This window comes from Carica papaya, chromosome 5, assembly GCF_054855325.1.
Source record: "Carica papaya isolate Zhongbai chromosome 5, ASM5485532v1, whole genome shotgun sequence".
NCBI lineage: Eukaryota > Viridiplantae > Streptophyta > Magnoliopsida > Brassicales > Caricaceae > Carica > Carica papaya.
In genome coordinates, this window is record NC_142313.1 from 43766677 (window position 1) to 43789945 (window position 23269).

A 23269-nucleotide genomic window follows, 5' to 3' on the forward strand; every position below is an offset into this window, starting at 1 on the left:
TATATAATTAAATATTTTTATTATTACATTTTCAATTTCATTACTAGTTATTATTTTTGTGAATAATTCTTTTAACATTAAAATAAAATTAATGTGATGATAAATATATATAAAGTTATAGTAGATGATTTATTTAATTATATTATTTTATATTTATTGTTGAGTTTTAGTTATGTCATAATATTATTTGAAATTATATTTTATTTTTATTAATGCTTGAGATTTTTAATTAAATATTAATTAATTATTTAAATAATTTACAAAATTTTGTTAGAATAAAAAAAATGAATTGATGTGGTGAACAGAGGGAGAATGGATTAAGGAACAGGGTGTGTAAGAATGGTTGGTAAAGAGTTTTTTTAACTCTTCATGGATATGGAACAAGTGTGAGAGTATATACATTTTCTAGTGGAATGGGTATGGGAACTAACAAGCATATCCCATACATGCCCTGTGCCCATCTTTATGTCAAAACCATTATTATTTATTTTTACATATAAATATTGGCACAAGGCGATTCCACTCGTGTGAAACTCAAAGATATGGAGCACCCCACAACCTAGACAACTCAATTGACTAGATTGAGCCTTCCTTTACATTCATTAAAGAATCGTAATCTGTAAAGGTCCGGAACCTTAAAGAAAATGAATTTATAATTTAAATGCGGAAGCGAATAATAGAGTTATGGTTTACATTCCTTACACAACAATTTAGAATACTCAATAGGATTATGAGAATGTTTCTTCTAAAAAACGACAGTAATTAAAGGGAAAAAAATGAATAAATAAACATCCTATAACAACCTTCACTAGTACTTGAAGGGAGTCCGGGGAGTGAACTACTCAAAACTCTCTTGCTGATCGGGATCTGGATCTTGATCTTCTTGATCTGAAATGGTTAATGAAATGGTGAGTTACACTAACCCAATAAGAATATCACACTAATCACATATACGAAAAATTGAATATTAGTAAAAATCAGAAAAATAACTAATAGAGATCTTACTTTAATTAAATACATTTAACATAAAGACACTTGTTTGATATATACCGTTACAAGTTTTCCAAAAGCAACCTATAAAGACTTATATTCATACCACTTTTCATTTTCACACATAAGAGAACAAGTGACGATAATTTTTCTTTTTTACTTGCTTACTGGTATCCTTAGAGATTCATAAGAATGTCTCCATACTCGTGAACCTAATATTCAATTTTAATAATTAACCGACCGTCCTCATACCCCGTCCAGTAATGGGCACCAAATATTCCATCGTCTCGATACCCTATCCGGTACGAGAGTGAACCATATCTCTCAAACTTTTCATGTATGGGACTTCCTAACCCCGTCTAACTGAGATGACGTTCACGGTAGAGTTCCCTATATACTGGGCCCATCCACCCTTTTTTTAGGTACCCAATAAGTCTTTCACATAAAGATTCTCATCAAGCAAAATAACCAATAAATGCATACTAATATCTCATATTATATTTACATATCAATTAGACTACATTTATGCAGACGATGTAACTTATCATAACAAGAGATCGAGTAACCAGATAACCACATAAACCAAATAAATCGATAATACAATTGAAATTATAAATTAAGAACATGCACAATACGATAACAAGCAAGTAGGACAGTATAAGAAAACAAACAGGAAATTAGGACAATTATAAACTAATCGATTCCGACTCAACTAATGACCTGTAATTATTTTAAAGATTTTCTAACTTTTCACAAAAATACAAAATTACACATCGTTAAGTCTCAATTTTTTGTAAATAAGAATAAGGTGAGGGATCCTTACCCGGATCGGTAGTTTCAAGACGTCGCACTGTTTACTATGTCTCCCAACAGGTATCAAATTTTCTGTCTTTTTTTTTTGCAGAATCCAAAATACTTTTCACGTACCTAAAAGTACCCCAAAAATTTAAAATCGGTGCTTAAAACTCTTTCCGGCCGATTTTGGGGTTCTGGCACCGGCTCCGTCGCCCACGGTGGCAATTTGTCTTAGCCTGACTGGTTTTGTCTGATTTTACATGTACTCCTACAGAAAAATATGTTAGGGGGCCTCAATTGGCCGAAAAATCACCAAAAACACTGAACCTACCGGGTCACCAAGTGCAGCGGCTCTACCGGTCCTTCTTCGCTGCTGGGGTTCCTTCTTCGGCTAACTTGTACAGAAAAGGACAGTGAACACAATGATAAAAAAATTGCGTGAAATAGAAAACGGAAAGGGGCTCATCGAATGGATTTTTGGGTTTTGGCTGCGACAGCTTCGTTGGACTTTGCCCGTAGTGTCCGGCTCATCCGTCATCCCTCTTACTCCAATTTGGCCACATGGATGCTTGTAATTGAATTCCGAGCAAGTAGGGAGAAATGTTACCTTTTTTGGCTGTCGGTGGTCAGCTTCGTTCTCCGGTGTCTGGTTCTTCTTCTTCGACGGGGGCTGGCGGCTAAAGTTTGGGCTTCCATGCGATGCGAAATATTTATACCCAACCCGCGTCGATCTAAACCATTCATCGTAATTGATCTCGTTTGTCCAATTGTACCTAAGGAGGAAATGAATCTGGACCATTCATTGTAATTGATCTTGTCCGTTCGATTACACCTTAGGAGGGAACGAATAAGAGTCGTCCACACGCGCAAGCTCGATCCTAGGTCGTCCGACCTCAAGGCACGCGGATCGCCCGCGTGGCCTCCCACGTGATACCGACGTTAGCGTGTCTTGCCACACGGCGTGCTCCGATTTATTGGAGCTATTGATTGGACAGTCCTACGTGACCGAACTTTTACTATTTATACTTTAACCTCCTGTTTTCAATTTTTCTCTCAAAGACACTTCGGAATTCAAATTTTCACTCTTTTTTTTTTCAAAATTGCTTTTAATTACATCCCTACATATTTTTTTTTAATAATTTAATAAAATTGAATAATAATTAATTTATAATTAATTTTTTATTTATTTTTAAAATACCAAAATTGATCCCAGACTAGAATTTGGGATCGGGTATTACATAATCTCAAAACTAGGCTGGAAGAGCCAAACCATCAACCTAAAACATATCTTCCTCTGCCTCACCATTGTCAAAGAATCATGAGATAAAAAATAAATTGGGAGATTCAAATGGGTCGAAGTGGTTGAAAGTCAAGTTGTTAGTCATCTAGGTTAGCAAATGGAATAGGTATTGATTTATCCACAGTTGCCTTGTATCCGTAATGAATATTTTTTTCTTTTGCTCATACTCGTTCCATATTTCTTATTCTTTATCTATTTAATAGCTCCTAACAAAAACGACAGCGACAAATTAAGGAATAACCCACCTCCTTAGCCATCCCTAAAGTTAAGGTGCTAAGATAACGGTCTAGCTTCTTTGAACTATCTAAAGAGAATTGGTTAATGAATTTATTGGAATAGGTCGAATAATGTTTGACTTTTGTTTTTGTTATAATGGTTAGGTTTACATGAACTAAAAAGAAATTAGGTAGGGGAATGGGATAGTAAGTTTTAATAGTTCGTTTTTACCGATAACGGTTCGATATTTTTGGATCAATGACTAAATTAAGTAAAATTAGGTTAGAAAATTCGACTACGTCCGTGCTAAGTTTCTTCGCAATCTTAAGTTTTTTCACAAAAAAATTGGTTCAATTTTTTTTATAAACAAACAGTGAATTTAGTTTCGTTCTATTGTAATAATGATTTTGAGATAGTTATAATTTTACTACAATATATATATATATATATTTATCTAGTTATACAAGAAAAATATAATGCATGATTAGTCATCTAATTACTCTGTTATAGAGGTTTAATTTAATATTATATAACAGTGATTCATGAATGTTAAGAGCCGTAATTTTTCAATATTTATTATTATTATTATTATTTTTATTCTTAATCTAATTATGAATACATTTTAAAAATATATATTTTAAAAAATATAATTATAATATTTGTAAAAGGTAGGAAATCAGATTGAGTTTTAATGGTCAAAATCTCAACTTAATATTTTTTCCATAAAATAAAATACCATTTTCCATATATATATATATATACATATATAAGCAGACACATGAATATCATGTGTGTGTGTATATATATATATGTGCGTGTGTGTGTGTGCACAGAATTTTTCGACAAAATCAGATTTGGTTTTAATTTACCAAAGCGAGTCGCATGATTATCTCCACCTCTCCCAACCCTCAGAAAAAGTAAATAAATAAATAAAAAAAGAATAATTCACTGGCGGCAAATTTCTGAAAACTCTCCCGCCAAATCTTGCCGCCAACATCTTCTACACCTCGCCATTTTCAATTACAGATATAAACCCATCATTTTCCCCACTTCATCAACTCTCTCACACAAATTCCCCCAGCGAGAAATACCTCAATCAACCATGGTGGTCCCTGCAGAAAAAGCTACCGGAATCCAGCCCTGCAAATTCTACGGCAGCAGCCTCCCTCGTCCTCGAATCTACACCAACCCACAGTTCAACGACGAGCGGATCGATCCTCCGTTGTCGGTTGCCGATCCGCTTCTCTCCTGGGCGAAGGAAGCTCACTGGTCCATGGGTGGACTCAGCGTCAATCGCCTCCGTCTACAGGGCCGAATCGAGGGAAACATCAACAAGCTCCGCATCCAGAGAGAGAAGCTCGAGAAGAAGAAAAGCCCCAAAGCAAAAAAGAGATCGTGTCGGGTTCAAAAGAGGGTCGGGTCGGAATCGCAGCCGCCGGCTCCAGTTGCTGTGAAAAGGCGGAGGTTGTTGGATTTGAACGGGGAAGATGATGAAATTGACGGCGAGGTGGAGAAGCGAGTGAAGGGGATTGTTAGGAAGCTTGGAGAGGATTTTGATCGAGTGGCGGATCAGAAAGAGAGGGGAAAGGTTAGGGTTAAGATGAGTAGAGGTGAAGTTAACGGCGATGAGGGGAAGAAAGTGGGGAAGGAGAAGAGTAGGATCAGAAAATCTCCGAGACTGGCAAAGTTGAGAGAGAGTTGAAATTGATCAGTTAGGTTTCGGAGCTGGAAGGGTGTCGGCCATGGCGGATTTGCGATGATGAATCACTGTTTTTCTTGAATTTTTAGGAGTTTTTGTTTTTTCGAAGTTCTTAGTAATGGAGAAATGTGAGATTTTCTTGTACATTTCTGTTATTAATTAAATAGTAAATTATTGAATTAGTTTTATATTTAGTTTCAATTTAATTTTATTATTTTCTTTTGTTATAATTTAGTTTAAACATTATTTTTTAATGTTTAAATGAAAAATAAAATAAAATAATCCTGAAATTACTTAAATAATAAAATTAATAATTAATAAATTATTATAATAATAGATGTACTTTTAATTGTTATAAATTTAATTAATTAAAGTTATTTTTTAAATTACTTTATTTTTTTATTAAAAATTAAATTAAAAAAAGTTAAAAAAATTAAGTTATCACAAAAGATTATTAAAAATTAAATTATAATAACTAAAAAATATTAAAAAACTTATATATTTTATTAATTAAATAATAAATATAAATTAATTATAATAAATTTTTTAAAAAATTAAATTAAATTAAAATTTTATAAAAAATTATTAACAATTCAATTTAATTCAAATTTATAATTTTTTGTAAAAAAAAAAAAAACCAATAATCCAATGAAAAAGTAGATGGTGGTGTAGCAGAATTCATAACTTTTCACAAGAAGGAAAAATATTAAAATTTTAATAAAGAAATAGTTAGTCTAGACCCAATACGTATAGACATAAATATAACTATATACAAACATACTAGACATTGGATTCCATGTTAATAAGATCTATTTAGTTAGAAGAATATATAAATATATATATATATATATGATATTGGATTCCATGCATAAAGACACAATAAAACTATAAATAAATAAATATTATTCAATAATAATTGAATAACAACATCCAATATCTAAATTTGTTTGAAATAAAAAGAAAGCTAAAACATAAGCTAATCCTAAAATATAATAATAGAGCTAATTCTTCATTAGATCATACGAAGTAATAGAATGTGGTGAGAGTAAAAACGTCAGATCCTCTCCGACATTACCCAGTTGAGTGACGCGAGGTACGATCTGCGATAAGAAAAATTTTATCGTCGTGGTTAAACATCACAAAAGATTCAATCAACAAAAAGGAGGAACATGTTTGATATTGAGAGGAAACTAAGAAGACATTTAATCACCTTGTCTGGTTCATCAAGAGAGTTCTCATCCGTCACGTTACAAGATGTTAACTCAGTCTGTGTCCATGAAAAGTTTGAATCAATTCCACTCAAAGAAACTTTGAGAATCACTGGCTTCCATCCGAAGTTTACAATCTGCAACAATTGTTTCATCAAAGAAAGGTTCATTTGTATATATAGATATGTACGTGGAGTAATGCTTTGAGTAAGAAATTAATTGAACATTAGACATGGATGTACACATATTTTTGTATGTGATACAGACATTTGGTATATTATGGTTCATGATTGTTCAAAATCTACATCGGACATGGATGTGCACCGAATTTGAATGTGGCACTAGTACATGGTTATTCCAGAGTATAAAATAAAATTGGTATCATAAGACCATATAATTAAACTCGAGGACGACAAGTACAGGTGCAATAGAATTAGCAAAATATACCTTTATCTTAATATTGTTCTTGCCAGTGTTTGTATCTTTCCAAGTAATTGCATCTGCAATAAGTGAATCAGAGGAGTTGGTCTGAAGTGTTGAATTAAGAAGAGTTGCTCCACTTGATTCTCTGAAAAATTGTTGCATCCAGTAGCTGGGGGTTCCATACATGCGGGAGGAGTCAAAGACAATGGCATCTGGTGTCCACCTTTATCGCGAAAAAGTTATCAAGTCAATAATCAACATTAAATATAAACAATCAATTTCTTAAAGGCATAAACTTTAAATAGGTAGAAAAAGAAAGAAGAGTAAAATACATTCTGTCATTGACATTCACAAAAAGTGGAGCATAGCTTGCCATCTCAACAATATCACTGTAGTGGAGGGAAAAAGAGTTTTTATTAGTTTAACATCTTTCGCATAATACACTATACGTGTAGGCTATATATATCACTTATATATATCATAGCAAATTTGCAAAAAAAATATTCGTGTGAATTACTAAAGCAAACCTATTCTTTTCAACCCCAATGAGGAATCCAGCTTCAGCAACAGCAGATAGAAGGGTACCATTACCAGCACCATCAGTAACAGCATATTCACTTATAAAGGCCTGAAAAGTTAGAATGACATGAATATTAACAAGTTATTTCCTACCAAGACATTCCACAGTTGTAAGAGAGGCAAATCACAATACCTTTGGACCCTCTCGTGATGTAAGGTCAAATTTATGTGCCAAATAAAACATGTCGCTTGCATTTGTATATTTCTGGCAAAGGAATCAAAAGAAAATCAATGATTAAACACTTTCAAATGTCAACATATTAAAGACAATAATGCACAGAAGCCCAAAAGCTTGGTGAGGATAATTACATGATAATCATAATACTCTGCTGGGTGATCCAATGGCTTTTCTGATGCATCACAATTTGATATCATTTTGATATCGGGATAGGCAGCTTTTATAGCATTGTAGAAGCGGACATAATTTCCTGATCACTCAAAAAACATGTATGTGAGTGTCCAAACAATCATCTTTTGTAATCTAGAATGTAATAAAACATTTGCAAAATCTTTAGGCAAGATTGCCTGAGGAGTAAAGTTAAGCGACTATTTTGGCCATTTCATGAACAAACATGGCAATAAATAAGAAAGAGAATTTATATACAAAAGATTAAAAGAGCAAAGAAACCTCTGTAATTAGGTTTGCCACAATCCTCATTCCCAAGTGCAATATATTTCAAGTCAAAGGGTTCTGGATGTCCCAATTCAGCCCGAACAGATCCCCATGTGGAATTAGAATCACCTCTAGCAAACTCAATACTGTCAAGAGCTTCCTGTAAAACAATCATTGTGTCACTACAAACGATAAAATTTACTTGAATTGAATTAGATAAGGTTGTGAGTTAGCAACAGACAAACCAAAAGAAAAAAAAAATGCAGACATACTTGTATAAAAGGTAAAACAGCTGTAGTATTAACTTCATCATTATGGCTGATCCCTGTAAAAATAACAAGAAAAAAGGGAAAGAAATCAACCATACAGTCTACTGTGCGTGTGTCGGGCAGCGCGCTGAGAAACCAGTAAAAAGAAAAAAGATAAGAATGTCCTGAGTACCAATGTTGAAAACCCATACTGGTGCTGCATGAAGCTCCTCTGCTAACTGCAGGAAGAATAAATATAAATTTCAGTTTATCTACATAAACCCAACAACCACAAAAAATGAGAGAATATCTACCTGAAGATACTCAAGGTAACCAAGTCCATCATCACTCCAGTACTTCCAAACATCACCAAAGTGTCCGGGTCTCTGCTCCCAAGGACCAATTGTCTCCTTCCAGCGGAAAGCATTTCTTAACCATTCTCCCTCAACATAGCAGCCACCTAACACAAAAAATTTAAGTCAAAAAATAAACAATATTACAGTACAGACAATAAATTTAAGGCAGAAGAGAATCAAACAACAAATTCAATGTTTCCATGTAAAGTATGTATATGTACCTGGAAATCTCAAAAATCGAGGTTTTATATCCACAAGCATTTGAAACAGATCATTACGGAAACCGAGTCCCTGTGAGAACATAAGCACCATATAAAATACTTTATCAGACAAGTACTAATTTGATAATATTGATGCAGTACAAGAAAGGAAAGATGCCAGTATGAAAATAAAGGATATATATTTAATGATTGCATGGAACATACCTTGTAAGTATCCAAGGGCATGGCCGATACTTGATCAAACCATAGTGCTCCCTTTGTTGTTGTTGTCAATTGAAGCCTTGCATGAGGATCTGTTCCCTTGGCCTCCAAAACAAACTCCTTCCTTGTCCAGTTTCCAACATCAGAACTAGCAACTCTGCAAGAACACAAAAGAAAATCAACTATAGACTAACAAAAACTATTGCGCAATTGTCAGATCAGGGTTTAATGTGGTTTATACGTAATATTAGCAGAAGCTAGAATCTCTGAGCCATTCGAGCTTGCCAATGATACAGCCACACTAGTTTCCCTTGATGAACGCAAATAAAGGACCACTTGGTACTTCTTGCCTCCTTGAATATTCTGTAGAAAAAGAAAGAGAGTTCACAGAACATGAAATCGCTAAGCCTGTATGTAAAAAGTATAAACCAGTTCTCACCATGCCCCAGTAACCTGGATTATAGACACCAACTCCCCGAGGGGGACAGTCACTGTCACAGAGCACATCCATCCGGAGAGCAACCCTGTTGCTGTCAAAAGGTGATGAGAGGTCTGTTGATACAATTACAGATGAGTCATCTCCGATGATGGTCCAAGGATCAATGTTGGAAGGGACGCTACTGCCCCCAGCTTCAAATCCTGAAACCAAAACATCAATAAGTAACATAAGCCAGAAAGCACAAGAAACAAAAAAGATTTTCATAAAATCAGTTGAACTAATTTCAAACAAGAATGCTCGTTCTCTTCTTTTCTAAGAAACGAAATAAAAATCACCTCTGTTGCTAACAAGTTCGGCCCATAGCCCACCAACTCCCGCATGATTGATCTCCTGCATTAACAAGACAAAAGGACGAAAAATAAGAGCATACGTCAAGAAAAGAAAATTTAATTCTTCTTCTCTGCTGGTAATATATTGAAAACAAAGCCACAAGGAACTGGAAGAAATTCTTGAGCTGGCAATTAAAATAAACCTCAAAAAATATTCCAAAGAGAGTTTCAGGGATGAGACGGCCACTCCCTTCAGAGGCATCTACAGTCAGCCATGCAGTCTGGTTTTTTGCAGCGTGGAGAGCAGAAGATTGATAGACGCAAGAAGCCGCTACAAAGAGAAGGAGCAAGCAAGAAATTTTGGAAGCCATTGCTACTTCACCAAGCTCACGATGAAAGACTGTTTTACATGGAACAAACGAAACCGGGAAGGTGTATTTATATACAATTCCAGAAACGTTTTTGTTCGAATAAAATTCGTCCAGATAGAAGTACAAATGAACTAGAAATAGGAAAGTTTAATAATCAAAAATAAAATACAGATGTTTTCGTTATAATAGAAGTCTATAGATACAACGATGGCGTTTATGTGTAGCATCATCACTTATAATTATCAATTATCAATTATCAATTATCATTTATCAAGTATAAATTATCAATATCAATTATCACTCAGCGAAACATTATATTATATATTATTATATATTATAAGAGATTGATATCGAATAAAATCCGATTCAGTGTAAGAACGTGCAGAGATAAAATCATTATCCGAATATTTTAAACGTAGAAGTATGTTTTGATCAGGTAACCTTCCTCTTCTTGATGACTGAAGGCGATGAACAGGCTTATCCATTAACTCTTTAAGTGATAGGATCACTCCGGGACTTTCCCTGCTAACCTCAAATTCGACTAGATCTAGAACTCTTCCTTCTACTTCTATCCATAAACATCACTCCGTGGCTTTCCCTGCTATCTTCAAATTCGACTAAAGCTAGAACTCTTCTTTCTACTTCTATCCGTATCCTAATCAGCTTCAACCTCAAATTTGAAATCGAGCTTTTGCCACAGACCTGATAACCCAATGAGTAGCAAAATTTCCGAGATAAATAAAACTTTCAGACGCCAAATTCAAACCTCTTCTTCTCCAACCCTCACCGCTAGGATCCGCCATTGTCGTCCTTCCAGCACTAAGTTTGCAAGCGCACTGGTAAGCCTGCATTTCTTGCTCTTAACTTGCTCCTTTACAATATCGATTATGGTTTAAGGCATGAATGAAGTGGAAGGCTACAGAGCTCCAGTGGGGCGGAGAGTGTGAAATTGTCTTGGAGTTTGATTCGGGAGGTAGTTATAGGAGGGCAATTTAGAGAAAAAATAAATTTGCGAAGGGTAATTCTGTCCAACTAAATAAAAAGCGAATTATAAAATAAATTTAATTGCAAAAATTGTATTTTATTTTTGGTCACACATTATTAAATATCTTTTATTATTAAATTAATTTCTAAAAGTTAATATTTATTATAATTTAATCCATAATATTTATATATTATAATCTTATAATCAGATATTATATATTAACATATGCTAATTATCATTTTTGTAACAGTTTTATAATAAATTTCTAAATTTTTAAAATTTTAAGCACTTTTTTTGTTAAAAATGCTAATTATCCTTTATATAATATAGTTATTATTAAATTACCCTTGTTATTTACTCTTAATTTTTATTTTTTTTTAATAGAACATTATATTTATACATAAACTATCAAATTATAAATAATTTAACACAACTTATACTATTTTATATGTAATAATTAATAAAAATTTAAATTATTTATAATAAATTATTTACACAAAAATAATAGTGGATTTTCTTTTGGCCTCTGGGTGCTGCAAAAACTGAGCCTTTACGAGAAATAGCTAGTTAGGATATTGATCTGTTTAGAATCGAATTGGGTCGAAGATCGGACTGTTTCTGCTTCCGGACCAAAAGAATTCGCCACATGGTGTTTCGAAATTCTTTTTTTCTTCAGCCAGTAGCTTGAAAGATTTAAGACTACAATTCCAAGTTAACTCAAAAGCATCCTGAGTTAAGGGTTCTAACATTATCATATATGCTCATCAGCTGAAATGTAAACTTACTAGGAACTACTGGATTCATATTTCCTTATGCCAACTATAAGGCACTACAAACAATTTGAATCTTTGCTGCAAAGTTGCAAATTCAAAGCTCTTATATTCACACCTACTTTAATCAATCTCAACTTATATATATATAGGTGCTTGGGTTACACAACAGTAAACAAAAAGAAAAAAAAAAAACAGTAGACCTATGTGTTTCCCTTGAATAACCCCATACCAGAAAAGTGAATCAGTACCCAGAGAAGAATTATTGTTTGAGATGGAAGAATCACCTTTTCAGGGTCTCTTAGAACACAGTTCTTTCAAGTTTTTATTTTGTAGCACCGAGCCCGGGAGTTTTGTCAACCTGCACGATTGCTTTGTAAACAGTTTATAGGTTGCTGCCCTTTGCCATGGCACCATTCCAAAATCATCATTAAATTCTTCCATTCCTTCAATCAAGAACTGCCAGACAAGGGCACCGCCTCCAGACCCATTTCTTTTTGCAGATTTGTAAATGGTGTCTAAGATAGTTTTGTAGAACCTGTCACGCTGGGATTGTTCGAAGTCTTTGTTTAGGTTTGACAACCCATATTCAGTGAACATAACTGGCTTCTTCAATTCGTTGTCACCATCTTCGATGTGAGAAAGCATCCACTTGGACAAAAAGTTCAGCTTCTCTTCAAACTCTTGCACATGAAACCTAACACAAATAAACAAATGGTTTATATCATAATAGTGCCTTAAGTCATATCCCCTGTTGGCTAAGATCATGCAAAATCAACATACAAAGAATAGACAAATAACCTTGACTTGTCCTTATTTTCCTATTAAGTATTTTAGTCATATTAAGCTATGTAGATACCATAAGAGACATAAGTGCTTCTTCATCATCAAGAAGACTGCTTATGAATAAAAGGCTGTAAAATTTTCTCACTGAATTAAGTGTCTAACAACTTCTTAACTATGGTTGTGGCAATCCAATAATGTGGTTGATTGAATTGGATTTATCTTCTATTTTTCTATCTTCATTCTAAACCTAGTTCGCTCCATTTCATAGAGTTGACCTTGCCAATTTGACCAGACCAGTTCTTGTCCTGTTTACACAGATTCTTAATGTTTTTTTGGTATAGTCTTTTAACTTTCTGAGGCCAGTTGGTCAAATTCGTACTCTATAATTTTTTAGCAGATTGACCAGTTGGAAAGTCATTGTTTATTGATGCATTCAATTAAAGTCATTTGATTTAAAATGTATTCATGCCATTTTTAACTGTCTTCGTCGGAAAGAGAATTGAGTACATTTTAGCAATTTCATGTTGTCTCTAATAAAGGGCTTGGAAAGTGGTTCATGGACATCTGTCACATGCTTGCACATCCTCCTCGTTTGACTAATAAATTTCTTAGCATTCTAGATTTAGATAATAGATGTCTCCCAAAGTTCCGTATCCAAACCCATCCATGCTGATGCAAGATGCAGTTTGTGTATTATTAAAAGCACTGGTTGACAATTACCTTCTCAAGCATTCAAATATCCATGTGAATCTTTAGAGTACTTATTAAATACCTGAGCTAATTAGAGTAATTGCACCTCGTACCAAGATGATGATGCGCAAATGAACAAGTTTTTCAAAGTTGATTGTCTCTATATTTAAAATATTAACTAATAAAATGATGTAATCACATGTCAAAGAGATCTTAATTTTTGAAAGAATTACGTGACTTAGGCTACATCTAGTGATGATAGATTTTAATTGTGAAAGATACATTGCAGAAATGTTCAAGCACGTCCTAAACTCTATACGACCTTAAAGGAAGACTGTTCTCTCCTACAAGAATGCAATTATGACTCTTTTACAAGAAAATGAAACTTCAATAAAGTTGCTTTCTACACTCCTACATAGTGTTCACACCATAAAAGTTATGCCAATTGCCTATAAGATAGTAGGGAGAGTCCTTGAAAGTTATGCTACAAAGCTCAACTACCGCAGGCAATAAACTATAAGGCACTTTCCTGCATAACTATAATGATGTAGTGACCACCATAAGCAAGAGGTATCTCCTTCTACAGAGCCAGATTATCTCATTACCATTGAACACCTAGCTTAAGAGAGCAAGATATAGATAAGGTAATTGGGGAGATTATGAAATATGCAAATTCTACTTAAGAAATTGTTTCTTTCTGGTTGAAGATGCCGGTGTCATAGTTTGTTTGCAAAGCATGGAGAAGAATAAGGCCCGACCTGAGGAGGTTACACAAAAAAGGTTTATAGCTCCTTTTAGTGAGAAGCAAAAGTTCAGTGATTCTTCCCTCTTTGTATCTTGTCATGCATGTTCTGCTCACTAAACCTTTGGAATGCCCACTATGCGGAACATCCATGTTTCCTGAAGACAACCTGAGGTTTGGATTTCAGTTCTTTGGAAGACGTGTCTAAGCTTTCACTTTCTTGTTGCTTAGACATTTGAAAACTCAAGTACAAATTTTTATTGAGTTGGGGAATGTTGTAAAATATGGTTATCCCATAATGGATACATTTCAATATTAGAAGAGATTTATGCAATTATAAACCATATGTATCTTCAAAGATATTTAGCTTATTTAAAACTGTTAAATAGGTCTGTTATTGGTTTAGGAATTTTGTTTCTTATTCAGTTAGAAGTCTTAGTTTCTTATTTTCTTATATAAGTATTCTGGTCATATTACATTATATAGACAGCATATAAATACATGGTGCTTCATTCTTGTTAAGAATACTGCTATGTGTAAGAACTTGACTTTTGCTCATTGAATTGAGTGTACATCTTTGCAATTGTGGTTGCAGATATCTTGTGACAATCTTGTGATTATGGTTCTAACCAATCTCTTTAATTATGGTTGTTGCCCATCCTCTGATTTCGTATTTGATTTATCTCCAACTTTTTTATTTGTCTAAATCTATTTCACTATGCTATATCATTTTCATCTCTAGAACAGATCTTAAGATAGGATTACTTATTCACGGAAGCAAATTCACACAGGGGAAAGAACCACGCTACTTACCAGTGGTCAGGGTAGATATGAACAGACGCAAAATCGACATTTGCAATCTCGGAATTGCGAATAAAATCAGCTCCAAGGGTTGCTGCCCAGAATTCTGGATTCACTGTTAACCTTTTTGGGCTTTTAGGACCATAGAATCCTTCCAAACCCACTGTCAGGAGATGTTTGTTGTCAATTGATTTCACAAAAGCAGACATTTCATCTAACCAGTCCTGCAATTCATACTCAGATAGCATAATTAGAAAAGAAAAGCCTAGCCATTTCACATATGCAAAAAAAAAGGAAGATGTTTTCTGGACTTTTATCTCTGCTAATTACGTTAGCACTTTCACAAGAAAAACTTCTCTCATACAAACTTATATTTATGGAGAAATAATCCCATCCCATCCCCAATGTATCAAGACCTAACCCAACAACCTCTTCAAAAATTAAATAGAAAGGAAGAACGGAAAAAGTTTGGGACAAAAGAGACCAGTCAAAATTGTAGCAATTACTCAATTCAAATTTTGAATATCTTTAGAAGAACAAATACGCCAGTTAGAATTCAGTTGGCTCTCAGAATGTTGTACAGTTGAAAACTACCAAAAAAAGGAAGGATTTCATAACTCACTTGAAGAGTGTCACCAGAAGGATCAGACATGCAACGAGGTTCATTTATCAACTCCCATCCAAAGATGATGGGATCATTCCTATATTCAATTCCTGTGATTGTGTTCTTCCTAGTCAGCAAAGTCTAAAAAAAAGAAGTGGAAACAAATTAGTAAAAATCTTACGGCAACATGGAAAGATACACAATCAACGATTATCACAAGATGCAAAACAAGATCGACAAGTTAAATGCATTGTATTAAATGTTCTTGTAGGCATATAGCTGGCACAACAGGCTAACTTGATGCACTACGCCATGACCTATTGATAAACTCTCAAATTGATAATTGTGATTTGTGAAATCTATCTTGCATAATTTCTCTTAGGAGTGCTTTATGCTTGGTGAAAAATATTGATTTCTCACTCATCTTTGAAAGCATAAGGGAAAAGGTGTTATTCGCCTTAGAAGTCTGATTAAAAGACAAACTCAATAGAGGGTCTTCATAGAATATCCCGTAAAGATAACCCCATTATCTTGATCTAATTGCCACTGCCGCCTCTATAATGGTTCACAAGTTTGTCACAGGACTCATAAGCAGACTCGATCCTTGAACTTTGATGCATTAAGCAATTTCATTCCTTGAATTGTGATGCGCTTTTCATTTTTTGATTTTCTGAATCATAGTTATTCCCTGTCATCGTATTACCTGAATCATGACTTTTCCATGATGTCTAACAAGACATCTTCGGTTAATTATTACATGCTACTTTTGAGACCATCGTGTTTTAATAAGAAATTTTTTTAAAAAGTAAACATACCCCAGGAAGAAAATATTTAAAAAAAAAAAAAAACTAGACCCTGTTAGCCCAATTTGTTTCTTGAAGAGGAAAAAAGAAACAGGGAAAGCAAAGAACCTTGCTTGAAAAGGAGCAAAGAACACTGTTCAGCCTCTTTTTGACGATTCAAATTCTTTAAACACAGGGAGATATGTACAGTCAAAGAGTCTAATTGTGTTTCTCAAATCTTGCCTTCTGTTTGTAGTTCTAACAACAATTTATCGAGTACCTATCGTTTAACAATTTATCCATGGGTTCTATGCAGAAACTTAGAGACAACATCATGTACTGCCACACGAAATAAGAAGAATATACTCAAAACCAAGATCAAGAGGAACAACGCTACAAGTTTCATGGAAAGTAGATGAACCCATACCAAAACATAATTCTTGAAATATCTGCGAATAGATGGATCAAAGAAGAAGGAATCATTGGAAGAGCTTAAACCAACGCCATCTTGCCATGCCCACTTGACATACTGAGTCTTCCCACCATATGCTTGCAAATTATTAACCAAGCTCAAAAGCAGCCTAACACCATGCTTTCTTGCTTCTGCAATGACATGGTCCAATGCCTGCTACATTATTAGTTGTTAAAATGGAAGACAGCAAATATGTTGAAAAGATAAGAATCGAAACGGTAAAGCATTCCGGGAAAATTAAATCTATCATAGCATGGGTAATTAGAATTTCTCATAGCTGTACATATCAATATAAACAATAGACAACAAAAAAATTATGAAAGTTGCAAATTAAGCACTGCATCTATTTTGCGGATTTTAGGGAAAGGAAATATTTCCTCTTTGTGGATCCTTATTGCTACACCTATCCTATACTTGACTAGCAGAAAATATGCAAACTATGAATGATAATCATGAAAGAAATGAAGGGAAAAGAACTCTCTCAAGGCATCATAGTAACGTGAGTGTTCTGTTTATGCATGATCCAGGATAATTGTAGCATCTCTTTGACAAACATACAAATGATCAAGTCGGCACCAACAAGTATCCTATCAAGAGTCTCACTTAAAAATTAAAACAATACATAAGCTGTTTGACAGGAGTTATATCTCAGCAAAGTCGACTCAAGATAACCTCAATTGAAAAGGAATCTACAAGAAAAGACTGTTCTGTTCTTTTCTGAAAACTAAAATGGAGAAAAAGAAACAGATATCCACCAACCAAAAATATATATATATATATAAAACAATAATAATAGTTAGAACAGCACCAAGGTCTCTAAATTATTAGTTATTAAAATAGAAGATAGCTAATAGGTAGAACTAATTAATTTAGAAATAAAAAAGCATTCTGGAAAACTTTTCTGTTATAGCATAGGTAGCTTCAATTATTCATGGATTAGTGAACAATAATCAACAAGTGGCAGAGGGTTGAAACTGGAAAAGAAGAAGGAGAAATAAAACATCTATAAATCCATAAGAGTGAGGCAAACGAATTTTACTGCCCTTTTTCTTATTGTTATCAAATGTACAGAAAAATCAATGAAGCACAAACAAGTATCCAAAATCCAAGCCAGAATCAAGAAGAAAGTTAAAATTAATATATTTCCTTAATTCGGGTAGCCATATCACGGTCGATAAACAAGCATACAGATAAATCAATCAAGCACCAGCAAGTATGCAACCCGAATTCTCGCTTTAAAAATTAAAAACCAACATCATTATGCAGCATTGTCTACAATCATTTCTTAAAAATTATCTAGCAAGTAACTCCATCTCAACCACCTTGTATCAGCCTAAACCTCTTCAATTAAAGGAATATAAATGAAAAAGCAGATACCCAGCAGTGAAAATACATAAAAACAAAAGACCACCACCAATCTATAATATACCACCAGATCAAACTCCCACATTTCGTTTTTTTTCTGGGCCAGATAAATTTTGGGCAAATTAATATGACACAGATGTATAGTACAACAATCAACACAAGACATTGAGAATTAGGGAATCCAAATACCTTGAAGACCCGCTCATCAAATCTACCAGGAGAAAGCTGGAGAGCGTTGTAGTCTCCATCATTGAAGGCCCAAGTTCTACATACAGTGAGACCCATCTTAGCACCAGCTTGCAGCATTGAGCCAATCCTATATCTGCTATACTCATCAACAGCATGGTCCATTAACCAGTAAGAATTCCATCCATTGACATACAAGATTTTACCGTCCACCATAAACTGTGTCCCGTTTCTGGTGACGAAACTCAGCTCAGATTCATGGTGATAACTGAGAGACAAATCACTGAAGGACATGTAAATGAAAACCACACACGATGCAAAACCTAGAATTGGGAATAACAACCCATTTCCTCCTGCAGCTACCATCGTTTATTTAGGGTTGGAGAAAGGAGAAGTAAACTGAACGCCAATTGTGGAAATTGTACCAGAAGGATTAATGAATACCCTTATGGCTCTGCTCAAAAAGCTCCCAAATTGATTGATACCCAGATATGATCATAATGTCTGAAACCCAGATGTGAAGAAAGATTACCAAAATAGCCAGTCTATGAAAACCCAGATCCCTCTCAACCCTAAACCCACTTTGGTAACAAAAATCAAGTTTAATAGTACTCAATGGGGATCAACCACTGCGGTGGGTTAGCAAGGATTTCGGGACATTAACAGATGATGAAGACAAAGAAGGTTCAATTCAAGTCAAAACGCATGGTTAACAATGAAAGCAGAAAATAGAAGGTTAGTACTGAAGACTGTAAATAATGAGGAGAGAGGGTGAAGAGATTGAGGTTTTTCGTTTTTGGGACGGTGAAGATTTAGATAAGTGGGTGTGTGTGTGTGTGTGGTGGAATGTTGGTATCAAAGAGCTGTTTATTGAATCAGATCTATGCACTCACCTGATTTGCTCCATGTTTTCTTCAATTTTAATATTGCCACTGAACAAGTCTATTCAATTTCAATGGGCCAAGTATGTCTTCTCCATAATTTTTCCACTATCTCACAGTTACAAAAAGAAAAACATGGAAAATGAAAAGATAAAAAGGAAAGAGAACAGAAAATTTGCAAATTCCAACACCTCTTCTTGGCATGTGCAGTGAGACTTTTGTAAGCTTTAATCTTCTTCTTCTTCTTTACACAAGTGATTTAGTGATATGGTCTTTAAAATTTTTATTTTTAGATAAAAAATTTACAAATTTAAATTTAATTAAATAAGTAATAAAACTTGTTATTTTGAATCTCTGTTATAAATTTATAATATTTAATTTAATTAAATTAATTACTTAATTTTGAAATAAATCTTTAAACTTATTGTATTGTTCGAAATACGATAACTAAAAAAAATTAAATCTTCGCAAACCTACTATGTTTCTGGAAGGAATAAATATTTCATTAGATTCTTTTAATTTAAATAATTACAACAGATTCAAAAATTTAACGTAATTTTTTTTTTTATTATAGACTATTAATGAATAATTTTTTTTAAAAAAAGATTGCATTTTAATTAGTAAATGTTTTTTTTTCTTTGTTATTATTTCCCATGAAGTAAAAATAAATTAAAAGGAATATACTTTTGAGCATTTTCTCAAATTACAATTAACAATTTGATGCTTAATAAAGTAGTCTATTGGTTGGAGTCTAACCAAGGGAAAGAATAAAAAAAACAGTGCTTTTTGAAAAGTACACCTCAACCTTCAATAATTCTATTACCATATCTATATAAATATTATTATAATAAAATATATAAAAAAAATTAATTAATTTTTTATACATATTCTTAGTGATATTTTAATAGTCATAATTAATCCAAACCATTTAATATTATTATATTATTTTATAAAAATATTATCAATCCAAAAAATAATTTGTTAAAAAAATATATAAACAAATAATACAATCCGACTCAAACCCATTAAATAAATATAATTATTTAATTAAATTGTAATTAATAACATTAAATTTAATTTTTTTAAAAAAAATTTAAAAATTTTATACAAAACCCACCAAAATATGACATAATATGTAGCACCCGGAAAGGAGGAGGGGAAGAAAAAAAAAAAAAAAAAAAAAAAAAAAAAAAAAAAAAAAAGGGGGGCCACGTCAGCAGCCGCGTCAGCAGCCACGTCAGCAGTCCCGGCCAACCAGTGCCTGCCACGTGGCAAGATCGCGTCACTCCGAAAGGAGCCACGTTGGCGATCCGCGTGGGTGCGATCCGACGGCCCAGATCAATCACGCGATCGGACGGCCCAGATTCAATCGCACGGACGGCCCAGATTCAATCAAAAACGAACGGCCCAGATTAAAACAAAATGAACGGCTGTGATCAAAAGGCAAGGGGTTATAAATAGAACCCCCACACCAGACCACAAACCCTAGCCGCCAGCCGCTCGCCGGAGAAGACGAACCAGAGGCCGACCGCCGCCACCCGCCGCCACTCGCCGCCGCACCGGGGAAATTTCCGACCGCCGATCGAGGTAAATTTCATACCCCCGACTCGTTTTTCCGCACTGATTCCTCCTATGGCCAAATCGAAACCGAAATCCCGGCCAAACGGCCGGAATACGCGGCCGAAGCCCAGCGGCGCCGCCGCGCCCCCTCTCGGTTTTTGCCTCCGACGAGGCCCTTCCCGGCCTCCGTTCGATGCAATTTTTATATCACCGTGATCACCATTCTTTTCTCTACAGGTTGACCGGAGCCGAATCACCAAAACACGAACCTCGCCGGAGAGCCGCTGCACCCGAGAGCGCCGCCGCCGGTAAGCTCCGTTTTTTCCGTGATTTTTGGCCCCCCGAGGGCCCTAGGGCTGTTTTCTGACAAGGACCAATGCGAGTGTGGCCGAATTCGGCCGAAAACGGCCGAAAACAGTCAACCCGAGGCGACTCGCCGCCGCCAGCGGCGGTGCCGTCGCCGGAGCACGGCGGAGCCGCCGTGCCGGAGTTGCGATTTGGTCCGAAAGGGGCCCTGGGCCTAATTTGGATTTTTTTTGGAACACGTGCAGGTATTGTTAGTGTGTTTCAGTTCCCCGGGAAAAATTCAGGGAAAATTAGGGAAGGCCTGCAGGCGCACTGTGAATCGTATTCGGATCTCGAAAACAAGTAAGGACCCCTCACCCTATTTCCTATCACGGTATTAAAGTTCAAAATGATAAAACGGTATTTCTTGAATTAACGCATGTGTGAAATTGCTTAAGGTTGCTAATGGAGCCCGAGTCTAGTGTGATTGATGATTTACTGTTATTTGGCCTGTTTTACACTGTTTTACAGCTTTAAATGCATTATGGGGTTTGATGTGTTCATTTTATAGTTTCGAATGCATATATTACTGTTTTATTAATTATGGGTTGAATGACTGAAGAATTGATACTGTATGTTGTCTGTTCGGCATGAATTACGATTTGCTTGTTTAAATGTGAATTGATGATGCTTATTGAGGAAAAGGGAAATGAAACATTGTATAGACTGATAATTGTATGATGGGGTCAGCCTGACTAGATATCCTGGGAGATGGTGGACGGACCGGGTCCATAGGGAACCCTACCGGGATTGTGGTCTCACATGCCGGACGGGGTATGGAGATCTTATGGTTTTGGCGCCCATACCGGACGGGGTATGGGGACGGCCCGTTTCACCCTCATACCGGACGGGGTATTGAGGTTTATGGTTTTGGCGCCCATACCGGACGGGGTATGGGGACGGCCCTGGAAACTGATTATGAATGTTAAAGGTTAACGGGTAGCGGAACTCCTATGGACCCCCACGGATACTAGTAGGCTGGTAAATGAGAAAAAGATATGTTGTACAATGATTGAATTACAAGAGGCGTGATAAGTGTTATGTTTTACAGCTTAGATTATTCAATGATTATGATGATGTTATTGTTTTTCTCATATTGTTTTCATAAATTCCACCAAGGTAAGTGGATGGTAAAAGTTTTATTATTGATAAAAGGTTTTCATGTTAATAAACGAGTTTGTTGTAAATTATGCTCCATTGGTCTTTTGTGTTTTTCTACCCACCTTTACCTCCGTGACGGTGAGATATCGTGATGTTCTTACTGGGCTAGTGTAGCTCACTCCTTATTTAACCATTTCAGATCAGGAAGACATGGTTCCCGAGCCCGTTCCGCAGGAGGATGACGAAGGGGATACCTAGAGACTCTGTAGTCATACTCATAGTTTTATTTTCGAGTTTCTCTCTTAGTTAGTTTAATCTTTTATATTTTAAGTACGTTTCTGGTTTTTCGTGTAAGGGATGTTAACTGAAATTTTGATCTCGCTTCCGCATTTGATATATTTAAATACTCATTTCATTTTAATATTTACGGGGCCGTTACAGTTGGTATCAGAGCCGCATTTCCTCGGACCCATCCCTTACACTATAGTCCTTTAAAGAAATACTCACCGATTGGTCGTTACTCAACCATTCCTTGTAAATGCAGGTACACAGAAATGAGGAGAGGAAGGCCCCCACTAAACCGAGCGGCACAAGATAATTCACTTCGGGAGGATTTGGACAGATTATATGAGATGGTGGAAGCTCTCGTAGCTGCCCAGCGAAGGCAAGAGGAGAGAAGGGAGTTACCCGGACCTCCTCCGCTAGCGCAGGTTGAGCCCCCGTTACAGCAGGCTGATCCCGAGCCACCCCGGCAGGAGCCTGTTCCTCCACAGTACCACCCGGCACCACAGCCGCGGTACGACCCGGTACCACAGCCACAGTACCAACAGGTACCGCCACAGCATATTCCAGTGCCCCCACCCCATCAGCAGGCGCCACCACAGGGTCCCCCAGTTCACCCTCAGCCGGCCCCGGTTCCTTTACCTCGGGACCCCGCTCCCTCCTTGATCGACCCCGGCTTCATAGAGAGGTACAGGAGACTGAACCCTTCTACTTTTTCAGGGGGATCCTCTTTCGAAGAGGCCCAATACTGGCTGGCGGAGACTGAGAGAGCATTTGAGACCTTGGGAGTAATTCCTGAGCAGAGGGCTGCCATTGCCTCCTACATGCTGGTAGGGGAAGCAGTACGCTGGTGGGAGCTCAAGCGGGCCACCTTGCCTGTACCAGTTACTTGGGAGCAGTTCCTAGCGGCTTTCCATGCGGAGTATCTC

The 23269-nt window shown here is 35.6% G+C and overlaps 3 protein-coding genes across 4 annotated transcripts; 1 reads left to right on the forward strand and 2 right to left on the reverse strand.

The window, feature by feature from the left end:
• Positions 1–4179: 4179 nt before the first annotated feature.
• On the forward strand, positions 4180–5188 carry LOC110816981 (uncharacterized). Its single transcript, XM_022045368.2, has one exon. It carries the CDS (start codon positions 4404–4406, stop codon positions 5001–5003), a length of 600 nt encoding a protein of 199 aa, XP_021901060.1. The 5' UTR covers positions 4180–4403; the 3' UTR covers positions 5004–5188.
• Positions 5189–5882: 694 nt separating this feature from the next.
• On the reverse strand, positions 5883–10914 carry LOC110816899 (alpha-L-arabinofuranosidase 1-like). 2 transcript variants are annotated; one of them, XM_088221235.1, is made up of 18 exons: positions 10430–10914; positions 9821–10017; positions 9624–9678; positions 9289–9488; positions 9091–9212; positions 8853–9006; positions 8649–8718; positions 8386–8531; positions 8265–8310; positions 8096–8148; positions 7839–7983; positions 7520–7638; positions 7344–7415; positions 7159–7259; positions 6964–7020; positions 6656–6854; positions 6211–6345; positions 5883–6100 (listed from the first exon to the last, which is right to left on the reverse strand). In XM_088221235.1, exons 2-18 carry the CDS (start codon positions 9986–9988, stop codon positions 6002–6004), a joined length of 1941 nt encoding a protein of 646 aa, XP_088077361.1. In that variant the 5' UTR covers positions 9989–10017; positions 10430–10914; the 3' UTR covers positions 5883–6001. The 2 variants fall into 2 exon arrangements, with proteins under 2 accessions (XP_088077361.1, XP_088077363.1); XM_088221237.1 differs by lacking the exon at positions 10430–10914 and having other exon boundaries at positions 9821–10202.
• A 951-nt stretch (positions 10915–11865) lies between these two features.
• On the reverse strand, positions 11866–19286 carry LOC110816958 (mannan endo-1,4-beta-mannosidase 2-like). Its single transcript, XM_088221238.1, has 6 exons — positions 19065–19286; positions 18175–18675; positions 16576–16773; positions 15385–15507; positions 14775–14986; positions 11866–12440 (listed from the first exon to the last, which is right to left on the reverse strand). The coding sequence occupies exons 2-6, from the start codon at positions 18535–18537 to the stop codon at positions 12035–12037; spliced, it is 1302 nt and encodes a 433-aa protein (XP_088077364.1). The 5' UTR covers positions 18538–18675; positions 19065–19286; the 3' UTR covers positions 11866–12034.
• Between the last annotated feature and the right edge of the window lie 3983 nt (positions 19287–23269).

Excerpts from the sequence above, each read along its gene's own strand:
- LOC110816899 (XM_088221235.1), bottom strand. The coding sequence starts at position 9,988 with ATGGCTTCCAAAATTTCTTGCTTGCTCCTTCTCTTTGTAGCGGCTTCT. Across the intron at positions 9,007-9,090 it reads CTAGCTTCTGCTAATATTAC|AGTTGCTAGTTCTGATGTTG; the intron begins GTATAAACCACA and ends GTGTTCTTGCAG. Across the intron at positions 7,639-7,838 it reads TGGCAAACCTAATTACAGAG|GAAATTATGTCCGCTTCTAC; the intron begins GTTTCTTTGCTC and ends TTGAGTGATCAG.
- LOC110816981 (XM_022045368.2), top strand. The coding sequence starts at position 4,404 with ATGGTGGTCCCTGCAGAAAAAGCTACCGGAATCCAGCCCTGCAAATTC.
- LOC110816958 (XM_088221238.1), bottom strand. The coding sequence starts at position 18,537 with ATGGTAGCTGCAGGAGGAAATGGGTTGTTATTCCCAATTCTAGGTTTT. Across the intron at positions 16,774-18,174 it reads TTGATGAGCGGGTCTTCAAG|GCATTGGACCATGTCATTGC; the intron begins GTATTTGGATTC and ends ATAATGTAGCAG. Across the intron at positions 12,441-14,774 it reads CATATCTACCCTGACCACTG|GTTTCATGTGCAAGAGTTTG; the intron begins GTAAGTAGCGTG and ends TATTTGTGTTAG.